This window comes from Muscardinus avellanarius (genome assembly GCF_963383645.1).
Source record: "Muscardinus avellanarius genome assembly, chromosome: 5".
NCBI classification, from domain to species: domain Eukaryota; kingdom Metazoa; phylum Chordata; class Mammalia; order Rodentia; family Gliridae; genus Muscardinus; species Muscardinus avellanarius.
Window position 1 is genome coordinate 30,453,432 of NC_137790.1, and position 13,031 is coordinate 30,466,462.

Below are 13,031 nucleotides of genomic sequence, written 5' to 3' on the forward strand. Positions count from 1 at the left end.
CCACAGCCTTTTCTGACTCTTTCCAATTCTGGCATGCTCTGACAACACAGTTTTTTTCTAGGCTTTCCACAAACATATTATTCTAGCCCACTTCTGAAATCCAGAGATTAAAAGGAATAAAGAGATATATAATTAGCTTTTTCATTCCCTTAAATTCGACGTGTAGAGCTGAAAGTTTATGACTTACTACAGTTTTGACTTAAAAATCCTCTCGTAACCACAAACCAAATGGGAGAAAACAACCCTCCTTATCTTTTCAACAAAGAGGGAGGAGCAAAAATCACTTTTAGAGTAAGACGCCAGCTTTGCGACAATCTTATCAAGGAGAAGCCTTAATGAATTACGGAATTTCTTTTTTTTTGGTCGATCTGACTGCTTCTTTTACTTTTTCAGATTCCAAATGAGAGCATACATTTTTCTGTGTTTGATGTGCTGGGTAAGAGCTGGTAAGATACTTATTAATACTTCATCTTTGAAACTTACATGTAAAATAAATAGCATGGTCTGTGTTCTGAGATAAAGCATGCTATCACATTATAGTATGGAAAATATGCTATAATTATTGGAATCCATTATGCCAAGTCAGTTTATTATAAAGACTTGTGTATTTACATTTAAATGTGTATGTATGTGTTTGGTGAATTGAAGTTCCATATTTTATTTGCTTTTCAGATAATTAGAAAACTTTTTATAAGTTATAAACAGGGAATAAATAGAATTAATATAATAAATTGGTAATAGCAGAATTAAGTCAGTGTTTTAAAATCATAACTGAATTAATATCTTATTTCAATTCTAGTTGTTCAAATTTTTCAGGAAGAGTTTTTACAGGTTAATTATCAATTGCAAAGCAAATTAACCATAACTTTGTACTGGTTCAGTATAATAAAAACTGAAAGTGGTTTATGGTAATAAGGAAGAACTTTATTTTCCTGGGTTAGTGGCTTATGGTAATAAAGTTTACTAATTTTAGTACTATCATTAAGTGCTTTATGGTTGTTCTATTAATGAAAAATGTAACAAATTCAAAATTCAAGACGATTAGTTTTCTGTGGTCAATTTGTAAAAGCAGATTCTTTTCTTTTGTTTTTGATGTCTTTGTAAAAAATTCTTGAATGCTTACTCAAAAAACTTTAAAATTTTAAATAGAAATTAGCATTATTTACTGGAAATGTTTGAATTTTATATTCAAAAACAAAATCTAGATTAGAGTAATATGGAGTTTATCACTCATACTTTATTGAAAGTTTCTCACTAGGTATTTTATGTTTTTACAGTGTATAATATTGGCACCAAATTTGAAAGTCAGAAAAACCTGAAGTCTAGGCCTCTAATCTATGTATCATCTTAATATCATTATTTATACTATAAAGTTGGGCAGATTTTCTGAGATTATAGTTTTGACTAGAAAATCAGCTGCCTGGATTTTCATTTGTGAAAAATCAGAAATAATTGCTATGTTTCTTTCTCTAATGATGATTTGATTCATATATGATAATGATTGTAAAAGAATAACAAAACTTTTATACACTAACAACAAAAACAAACTAAAGAAATAAAGCACTTTGATGATTTTCCAAATCATTTTAATCCCATGCAAACGCTTATGATTTCTTTCATTTTCTCAAATTTCTACTTAATTGAAATTTTGTTGAATTTTCAGTAAATTATTTTACATGACTATTATTATTCAAATTACACATGATCTTCCCTTCTACACAAGAAATTCTGATTTTAGCTCTAAAATGGCATGTCTCACACTTATGAACATGTGAAACCATTGGCTATGTCTGCCTTCTAAAAAGGAAAATATCCTAAAAACTGATACTAGTCAGGTATGTTTGAAAGTTATAAATAGAATATAATGGGAGTACAGCACTAGCTTAGTAAACTATATATTAATATGCATATGCAAATATATTCATCACATACATGCATATGTATTCATATTACAGTTACTGTTCATAGTACCTACTTAAAGTGAAGGTTTTGTTATGGCTATCATTACCATAGCAGGGTTTAACAAATATTTCTTTAAAAGGCCAGAGAGTAAGTATTTTAGGTTTTGTTGGTATGTAGTCTCTGTTGCATCTATTCACCTCTGCCACCAAGGTATGATTGCAGCTGTAGACAACATGTAAACAAAGGAGCGTGCATATCCTACACTACTTAATGGACACTAAAATTTGTATTTGTTGTAATTTTCACCTGTCACAAAATATTTTTATGTTGCTTTTTCAATCATTTAAAATAGCAAAGCTATTTTTAGATTTTTAGCCAGATTTTGTTCAGAGGATATAGTTTTCTGACTTCTATGTTCCACCCTGGCAAAAGTGTTAAAGACATAATAATTGAGCTTTCTCATTTCACAATTGAGGAAAGTGATATATAGGAAATTGGAATCATTTTTGTAAAATCATGGAACTTGCATTATGTGGTATAGTGCACTGAAGAGGCTGGTTAAAATGCAAATTCTTATTCATAGGCTGGAGAGGAAGCCCAAGATTTTGCGTTGTAGGAAGCTCTGGGGTGATACCGGTAGGTACCACACCTTGAGTAGTAAGCATACAGCAAGCCATATAATCTTAATAGCTTGTTTGAAGACCATGTCTTTCTAAGACCCTTGAGAGGCTAAGACCAGTGCCTCCACAAAATCATTATTTTTCCAAATTGTATCAGTATTTTTCTGATGTGTTCAATAACTTGTTTTATTGACTTTCCAAAATCAAACATCCATAAACAACTTTAATTTTTGCTCCAAACTCTTTTTAATAGAGGGCGATGTGAAAAGAACTCAGAATTTGCAGTTATGACATTTTGTTTCATGCCCTGGTATCTTTTTATCTGGGACAAGTTCATTCATCTCAATGAACCTATGTCCTTATTTCTGATTAGAAGATATAATACTCTTTCAGTGCATGGTGAAGCTTAAAGGATGTAACAGAAATGCATGACCTGGTCAATCTGAATGATTAAAAAAGCAATCCAGTCAGATTCCATTGTATTTTATTCATGCTAATTTTCTTTTGTTCTTTAAAATAATTTCCAGAGGTTTTCTCCATACACTTGCATCAGCTACTCATATCAGAATACCCTGGGTTATGTATTTGAAAATGCAGATGTACCTTCTAAAGCACTACCTCTAGGGTTTGTGCCAGGACACCACACTGGGAACAAGTGTTCCCAGTTATTTTCCCCTCACATTTTCAAACTCATGCATAGGGACTTATGGTGTAAAGACTTTTTAGACACTTTATTTGTGTGATCAGATTAATTGTGAACAACTTTTCAAATATTTCCATAAATAAAAGGGTTACTATTTGAATATTTTGATTTCTTATCACAGGTTAGGCCAATATATATGTTTGCTTTAGAACTAGAGAATAAGATATTTTATCCTTTTATTTTGATTTTATTCATTAGCCTTCGGTGATTTTAAAGTCTCACCTATATGTTTGTGGTTTAACTGATGCTGTGATCAAATAAAGCTTATATCTTTGTGGCATGAAATAGATCAGTTGTTTTTATTAGGAATTTTGCTGGCCCCAAAACATCTTTATCAGTACACACAAACAAGTGAATTGGTGAAATTCTGATAGTCTCTTATTTATATTGCTTGAATATTACAGACATTGTAACTTGTGACATAAATATGTTGCTCATGCTTTTTGGACTTCATCCAGAAATGCCCAATTGCTTTTAATTTTGTGACCTTAGGTCATTTAGTTTATTTAAACTTCAATTTTCTCATAGGCAGAACAAGGGAAAGAATAAGAAGTAGAAAATAGTGACAGGCTTAGCATAGAGTGATTGCTAAATAATCATAAACCACTATGATTATCATTGGTATTATATGTTTAGCTTTAATTTTTACTGGTGCATCATAGTCATGCATCTTAATGGAGTACAGTATGGTAGATGCATACATGCACACATTTAATCCTTCCCCAATTACCACCCCATTCCCTCCCCTCTCCTTCCTTCTTATGTTTGGCTTAGTGATTGACTGTGATACGTTTATGAATGAATGTACATTAAGGAATTTCCTTCTTCTCCCTCCCATCCCCCTCAGGTCACCTTATTTGCTCATCTATGGTTTCTTCTACTTTGTGTAGAACTCATGATACTTTTTCTTTCTAGTTTCCAAATATTAGGGAAAGCATCTGATTTTTCACTTATTGTGACTAACTCATCTCATTGAGCATGATATTCTCCAGTTTCATCTATTTCCCTGCAAATGATGTAATTTTGTTCTTCTTTATGGCTGAGTAAAATTCCACTGTGTACATATCCCCTAGTTTTGTAATCGATTCAACTGCTGTTGGACATCTTGGCTGGTTCAATAGTTTGGCAATGGTGAATTGTGTGGCTATGAACATAGATATGTTTGGAATTAGTCTAGTAATTTGGTTTCCATTGTTTTGGGTAGATACTCAGAAATGGTATTGTTGAATTATATGGTAGTTTCCTTGCAATTCTTCTGAGAATCCTCCATACTGTTTTCAAAAGTGGTTACCTTATTTGCAATCATACCAACAATGTATTAGCGTTCCTAATTCTCCATATCCTCACCATCATTTGTTGTTGTTTGTGTTTTGAATGATTGCTGTTCTAGTTGGACTCAGGTGAAATCTCAGAGTAGTTTTGATTTGCATTTTTCAGATTACTAATGATGATATTATTAACAAATTCATTTTTTTAAGAAATAGACAAAGAGAAGGGGAGGAAGTTTTTATGTGGATTTATTAGGATGAGAATGGGTTTTAAGGACATTATGAAAAGAAGATGGATTAAATCTTTCCAGGATATATGTGAGGATTGGTACTTTATGTGGTCAGGGTTTTGAGATTCCACTCTTCATAACTAGGTCAACACTGAAAATCACAGGACAGAATAACTTATCTTAGCAGTTTACCAAGCATGAAGAGGAATTTGATGTCAAGGCACGTTACAATAGCAGAGAACACTTCTCTAAGCTCCTTTCATTTAAAGACGAGGAAACCCTTATGTTAAGTAAAATAAACCAGGCACAGAAAGAATACTTTCTGGGACTGGGAATGTAGTTCAGTGGTAAAAGTGCTTGCCCACCATGCATGAGGCCCCTGGGTTCAATCCCCAATAATATAAAAAACAAACAAATAAAAAACAACAACAACAAAAAAAACAAGAAGCAGCAGCTCTGGTGTTCTGTCACACATTATAGAAATAATATCTAATAATAATGTACATTTCCACATATGTAGATAAGAGAATTGTGACTTTTTTCACCACATAAAGGTGATAAATGTTGAAGTTATTTTATGGCAGTTTTAAAAATCATTATTCAATGTGTATATTATATATATATATATATATATATATATACAATAAATACAAGTATATTGAAGCATTATACCTGTAAACATGTAAAACATTTACCTGTAAACATATAAAACAAGGTAATAACTGTATACATAATAAGAGGCAGCCTATGCTCAGAGTTGAGAGATAAGAATTTTTTTTTTTTTTTGTCACCAGGGAAATTTACAAGGAGCTAGAAATTTGCTTAGCTTTTCATGCCCAGGGCACTTTCCAAACTTCAGGACTGTGTTGACCTTCCTGTTCTCACTTTTACAATCATTGGAACTATAATGGGAATATATTGTGGAGATATAATTGGACAACTTAGAACAATTATTCTTAACTTCCTTATGTGTCTTTGATATTTTTTACTCCTTCCATAATTTGAAATTGAACATGATTTACAGCATTCTTTCTCAGTGTACCTCATTTTTTTTAGATTAATGCCAAAGCTATCTTCCTACGTAGTTGGCAGTGAAATCTCATATTGTTTCCCTGTTATTAAATTTTTAATCACAAGTTAGTCTAGTCCTCTCAACCTCAATTTTTAAAATTTTTCAAAAAGGGTTAAAAATTAATATTCCTTTTATGTTCTGATACAATAAGTTTTTGCTGGTAACATTTTTGCTCTTTTCATTTTTAGTTAACTAAAGTCTATTTAAAGTTCTTCCCCAACATGTCCTAATAAATGAATATTTTAGATCTAGACAACTAAGGAACTACTAAGTACAGAAAATAGAAAACATACATGAAGTACAGATAAAGGGATAAAAAGTTACTATAATATTAGGATCACCATAACAACATTTAGGTTATGATTTTTATCCTATTATTTCAACATATGCATATATATAACTATACAAATGTATGTATGCATTTTAGTGTACATGCACATATACACTATAAATTACAGATAAAATTAGGACTATATATATAGAAAGACTAACTGCAGGAATTTATATGTAGCTTGTATGGCTTTCATTTCTTGCTTTTCACTGTAGTTTATGTTACATAGTAAGTGTTTTCTAATCTTACTTGTAGATTCTAATCTTATTTGTAGATTATTATTTCTTTATTGTTGTATTGTTTTCTTCTCAAGGATCCACCATAATTTACATTTTCTTCTCTCCCATTGCCGTATTCTGTTAATGTATTATCATTAACATTGGTGTTAATGGTTGATTGGTATGATGGTAAAATAATATGGTAATATGATTTTAATTAATCTGTATTGATTCTTGAGAAGATTGAGTCTATTTAATTTGAGTTCTTTATTTTGAAAATTATCTGTTGATATCCTTCACTTGTTTTTTATCCTCCACTGGGCTCTGGACATGATGTATATACACAGATTTATCAATGTCAGTCATAATGTCAGGCACAGGGAGGTGAAGAGGGAGAGGAATCTGGTGGGAATTGAGGGAAGGCTACTGAGTGCTGTGTGCCTCTGTCACTCTGAGTGTGCCTCTTTCACTCTGAACTTCCACACAGTGTATGATTACAGTGCACCAATTAAAATAAGACAAAATAAAAAAGACTATTTCCTGTCTCCCTTGTTTATAGTTCTTTACATATAAATCTATTTATCGACCATATATTGAAAATATTTTCACAGTTCACTTTTTAGTTTCTTTAGAGAATCTTTAAATAAAAAAGCTGCAGAGTCTATTGGCCTCATGTTTTGTGGTTTTTCCTTTGATTTGATGCTACAGAGTTACTCTTCAGTCTGTAATCATGCATATATTCACTGCATTTTTCTAGTTTACACAATTATTACTTGTACATGGAATGTATTAATATAGCTAGAATCAATTATCTTCGAATTACTTAAAAACTCACTACTTTAAACTGTTTTTCATTGCCACAGTTACCATTACTGAAATATTTCTGTGTATCCTCATTCTGTTTCATCTATTAATTCTTTTTTTTTTTGGTTTAGGATGAATTTTTATGTAGGATTTTATATGTAATAAAGCAAGTCTTTTCATTTTGTAGCACAGAGCATATGAAGCCCTATTAAAAACTACTCTGCTGCATTTGTAGATTTTGCTTCAGCCATTGGCTCTGTTGCAAGAATCAGCTCTGGCCAAATGGCTTTACACCATCATTGATGGTTGTTTCAGCTCTGCTTCAGCGGGTCCTCGTGGGCATGTGCAGAGCTTTGGAATCCAGTATCTGGAGATGAACTCAGACATCAAGATATATTTAGAGCTTCCTGAGATGATTCAAAAGAATATTCAGTGATGAGACCCCCTTGGACTCCAGTAGCAAGGAATTACAGGTGCCTATGTTAAATCAGTGGTAGAGAAAGAAGGAGAAAAGAAGCAGAAGATACCCAGAATAGTTAGCATTCCATATATTATTTCACATGTGTCTATTAAAAAAATGGAAAACTTGGCTTTCAGGAATAAGCCTCCTTCATAGAGTTCTTAACTTCAGCTGCTCATTGAAACCACCTACAGGGCACCTTAAATCTCCAATGCCAGGCTGCATGCCTGACAATTGAGTCATAATCCCATACAGAGCTGAGCATGGGCACATGATTGTAATTCCAGTACTTGTGAGGCTGAGATAGAAGTAACTCAGGTTTGCTACCAGCCTTAGCTACTTAGTAAGACCCTATGAAGCTTAATGAGACCTTGTTTCAAATAAAGAATTAAAAAGTAGGAGTTGTAGTGTATTTACTAAAACTTCTCCAAGTTGTTCAAATGGGAACCCAAGTTATAGAATCACTGATATAAGGCACTCTTTTCCAAGGTATGCTCACTTACATGATTAAACCCAGAATCAGTCAGGAACCCCTTGTCTAGGAAACCCATACATCTGTGACACAACTATGGCTGTGCAAAAAGTAATCTGTTTCTTAAAAATCACCTAAAATTTTAGGGTGTAATTCAAACTGTGTATGATATTTGACAGGCATATGTTATATGTGTCAAGTATCTATTTGCATTGGATTCTTAAAAATACCAAAGCATAAACTAGCAAAGATTCTGGTTAAAACAGCAGAGGATGATGATTTCTTTTATGAAACAATGCTAAAATATTGCCAGTTCTTAACACTGAGAGACTCACTATTCATAGTGTTTTGATTTTTCTAATTCCCTTTAAAAACACATTGCATCTACTTTTTGATCTATAAGTCTTGCAATGGCCTTTAGCCAAAAGCAATGAAATTCTGACCTGAAGATATATAATAAGAAATGCTTGCTGTTCTTTCCCCAGCATCCTAATAAAAGCCATAGATGTGTGAACAAAAGTCTTTATACTCTTATGATGATACCAAATCAGTGGTGTTTCCCAAGGTTTTTCAGTAGTTATAGAACCTAGAAAAATAAGACAAAGAGACAAAGAGTTTTTCTTTTTTTTTTTTTTTTTTGTTTGGAAAATTGTGTTTACTAATTACAATTTAGCAGTTGTTACAAGCCATATTAAGATTCCATCTGAGTAGAAGCAAATTACTTAGTTGGATTAATAAGGCTGATGAGACCAATTGAGCTTCCATTTCCCAAACTTTCTATATAAATAGAATATAGAAATCTCTGGTTAAAACAAATCTCAACTTTTTCATTGCTATCCCTTTCATGAAAGGTGAACCTAATGCCCCAAATAGATATTTGGAATTGCAATGCATCCTTTGTTGTGTTTCATTAATAAGATAATTACATTATCTTTTTTTTTATTGGTGCACTGTATTCATACATCATAGTGGGATACAAACTTTTGTAGACATACATGCACACATCGCCCAGTCAGCCCCCACCCGATCCCCACCCCATTCTCTCCCCATCCCTCCTTCCCATGCTTGGCTTAGTGGTTGACATCTAGTATTATAGCAATTTATCCAAACTTAAAAATGATAATCTCACATAACAGTTTCATTTGTCTGATACTAAGCTTTTGATGACTTAAAGATAACATTTCAATATTTCTTTTTACTTTCTTTCTTACCAGAGAATATTTTTTTCTATTTTTTTTTTGGTGAAACTATCATATATTTATATATTTATTTTTCAGAAAAAAATCTATCCTAATATGGAATATGGACTCTAGATACCCACAACGATCTTGAAAAAGAACAAAACTAGAATATATATATTTTCTGATTTCACACCATATAAAGCTACAATAATTGAAACAGTATAGTACTATTCTAAAGGCAGATATATAAACCATTGGAGTTAAATAAAAGCCTAGAGCTAAATTTTTCCCTATATTGTCAAGTTATTTTTGATAAGGTTTCCACGAACATTTGGTGGTGGAAATAATAATCTTTTAACTAAATATTGTTGAAACATAATAATTACATGGAAAAGAATAAAGTTGGACCCTTACCTCATCCCATATACAAATATTAACTCAAAATAGATAAAAGACCTAAATATAAATCTTAAGACTAAACTTTTAGGAGAAAATCTGGGTCATAAAACCTCACAACATTGAAATTGGCAGTGATTTCTTGGATATGGTTTGAATGGCACAGGCAACGGAAGAGTATACAAACTCCCTAAAAAATAAAAAAATATTGTATATCCAAAGACAATGTAAACAGAGTTAACAGTTACTAATAGAATGGGATAAAATATTTCCAAATGCTATATCTGAAGGTATATTAATATTCCAACTAGAAATCCTAAAAATTAACAACAATTAAGGCAAACAATACCATTTAGAGATAGGTAAAAGACTAACATAAGTAATGAATCTCCACAGATAACCAATCTTAGTTGACTGTTGGATGGAAACTCTTGTTTCTCTGGTTCTGGTGTGTGTTACTTTTTTCTTCTTTGTAGTTAATCTCTTTGAGTATTTTCTCTAGTTCTGGTTTTGAAGACATAAATTCCTTCAGTTTCTATTTGTCATGGAAGCTTCTTATTTCTCCATCTAATTTGATAGAAAGTTTTGCTGGGTAGAAAATTTTTGGCTGGAAGTTGTTTTCTTTCAGAGTTTGGAATATGTTACTCCAAGCCCTTCTGGCTCTCATGACTTGGTTTGGGAAGTCTGGAGTGATTCTAATTGGTTTGCCTCTGAATGTCACTTGGGCCTTTGTTTTTGTTGCCTTTAAGATTCTCTGCTTGGCTTCCACATTGGTCATTTTGACAATTATGTGGCGTGGGGATCCTCTTCTCCGATCCTGTCTAAAGGGAGTTCTATAAGTTTTCTGGACCTGTGTATCAACCTCTTGCTCTATGTTTGGAAAATTTTCTGCTATTACTTCCTTGAAGAGATTGTTGATCCCTTTGGTTTCACTTTCTTTTCCCTCCTCTATTCCAATTATTCTTAGGTTAGCTCTCTTAAAATGGGCCCATATTTCTTCAATATCAGATTCCTGCTGTCGGATATTTTTTCCTAGATTAGAAACTATGCATTCATTTTTGGAATGATCATCTTCTATGAGCGAGATTCTGTTCTCCATGTGGTCTAATCGGTTGTTTGTGCTTTGAATTGAGGCCTTTACTTCATTAATTGCATCCTTTATCTCTTTTTGGCTCTCTCTGAGTTCTTTTCGAAGCACCTCTATTATTTCTACAGTTTTTTTTTTTTTTTTGTGGCACTGGGGATGGAACCCAGGAGCCTTCTACCTCCAGGCTTCACTTACAGCAGACTTATTTTATATATTTTTTTGATTTGGAAATAGGGTCTCTTAAGTCAGCAGATGCTGGCTTCAAACCTGCAAGAACTTCCTGTCTCAGTCTCCCAAGCACAGGAATGCGCCACCACGCCCGGCTAATATTTAGATTTTAAAACTGATTTATAAGTTTAAATTTTTCTACTTTGTAACATTGAATCTTAGCTGGGCATGGTGGCACACACTTACAATCCCAGTACTTGGGAGGCTGAGACAGGAGGATCTGGGTTTGTGGCCAACCTCAGCTACTTAGTGAGGCCCTCTGCAATTTAGTGAGACCCTGTTTCAAAATAAGGAATGAAAAGTTGGGCTGGGAGCGTAGCTTGAAGGTAGAATGCCCCTAGGTTCAACCCCCAGCACCACAAATAAATCATACATCTTGATGAGGTTCAGCCTGATAGAGTCATATAAGCACACAACATGCGCCGGGCGTGGTGGCGCACGCTTGTAATCCCCGCGCTTGGGAGGCGGAGACAGGAGGATCGCGCAAGTTCGAAGCCAGCCGTGCTGGCATAAGAGACCCTGTTTCAAAAATATAAAATAGTTCTGGGAGTGTAGCCCGGAGGAAGAAGGGCTTCCAGGAACCCCAGTACCACCAAAAAAAAAAAAAAAAAAAAAAAAAAAAAAAAAAGCACACAACACTCGATAAGCTCCCCCCATCCCACCCCATTCCTTCCACTTCCCTGGACACAATATTGAAATTGACATTGTTAATTTTATATGTTGAAAAGAATATTAGTACCATGCTTTATATGACATATAGAAATCATATCAATAAAGATATGAAATTTCTGTACCTTAGCAGTTAGCTATTTGCAGTAAGTTTCCTTTCCACTTCTGATTCCATGTAATCTGGATTAATCATATGTTTATAGAATTTCACCGAAATAACATTTTCTCATCTCCGGTTTTTGTTTCTGTAGTTTGTGCCTACTATATTTTTTGTGATTCCTTAAAATGTTTATACATAAGCCCTTTATTTCTTATTATTGTTTGGGAGTATTAAATTATTTAGCTAATCACAATTTACTTATTCATTTACTTCTTGATTAGCATGTAGGTTCTTTCAAATTAAGGATTTGTATGAAAGAGTATTATTATAAAATTGTACATGTTGGTGTGGGCTTATTTTCACTTCTCAAAAGTTAAAACATAGACATGAATTCTTGGGGTCATTTAGTTACATTTTTATCATCATTATAAGAAACTGCCAATTTGTTTGCTAAGTTTTATATGGTTTTGTCATTTTGTCCGTGTAGAATGGTTCTGGTTACTTTACCTCTCACTGATACTTGTTTCGGTCTTTTTAGTTTATTCTGGTGGGTGTGTGGCAGTATATTATTTTGGTTTTAAGTTACATTTTTTTGATGATTAATAATGCTGAGTGTCATTTTTTCATATTCTTGACAATTTTTGTGAAATACCTTTAGTTCTTTTACAGTTTTAAAAACTGCGTTTGTCTTCTTCTCATACATATATTCTATATACACACATATTGGACACAAGAACATTTTAAAATATTTTGGATGAGCCGGGTGTGGTGGCGCCCGTAATCCCTATACTTGGGAGGCAGAGACAGGAGGATCGTGCAGGTTCGAAGCCAGCCGCGCTAGCTTAAGAGACCCTGTTTCCAAATAAAAATATAAAAAATAGGTCTGGGAGTGTAGCCCAGAGGTAGCAGGGCTTCCAGGAACCCCAGTACCACACACGCACAAAAAATTATATTTTGGATTAGGAACTGAATCCAGGAGTAATTAACCTTTGAGTTACACTTCCAGCCATTTATTTATTTATTGTTTGTTTTATTTATTTTTAACCATAGAAGCGTATTCATGCCTCATTGATATTTTTCTTTTTTCTTTTTATTGGTACACTGTATTCATGCATCTTAATGGGATGCAAGATAGTGGAGACACACATGCACACATCAGCCAATTAGTCCTTACCCAATTCCCACCCCATTCCCTCCCCCTTTCTCCTTCTCATGTTTGACTTAGTGATTGACTTTGACATGTTTGTTAAAGTACATCATGTGCATTAGAGAATTTCCCTCTTCCCCCCT

General features: G+C 33.2%; 1 protein-coding gene across 5 annotated transcripts in view; it reads left to right on the forward strand.

Moving 5' to 3' along the window:
• Positions 1-400: 400 nt before the first annotated feature.
• The window catches only part of LIPI (lipase I), a gene marked incomplete at both ends in the record, with an annotated part of 59,322 nt that continues 46,691 nt past the window's right edge, over positions 401-13,031 (forward strand). For all 5 annotated transcript variants that reach the window (XM_080695451.1, XM_080695452.1, XM_080695454.1 and 2 more), the window contains one exon: positions 401-446. In XM_080695451.1, the coding sequence (XP_080551577.1) occupies positions 401-446 (46 nt within the window). The remainder of the gene's footprint in view (positions 447-13,031) is intronic.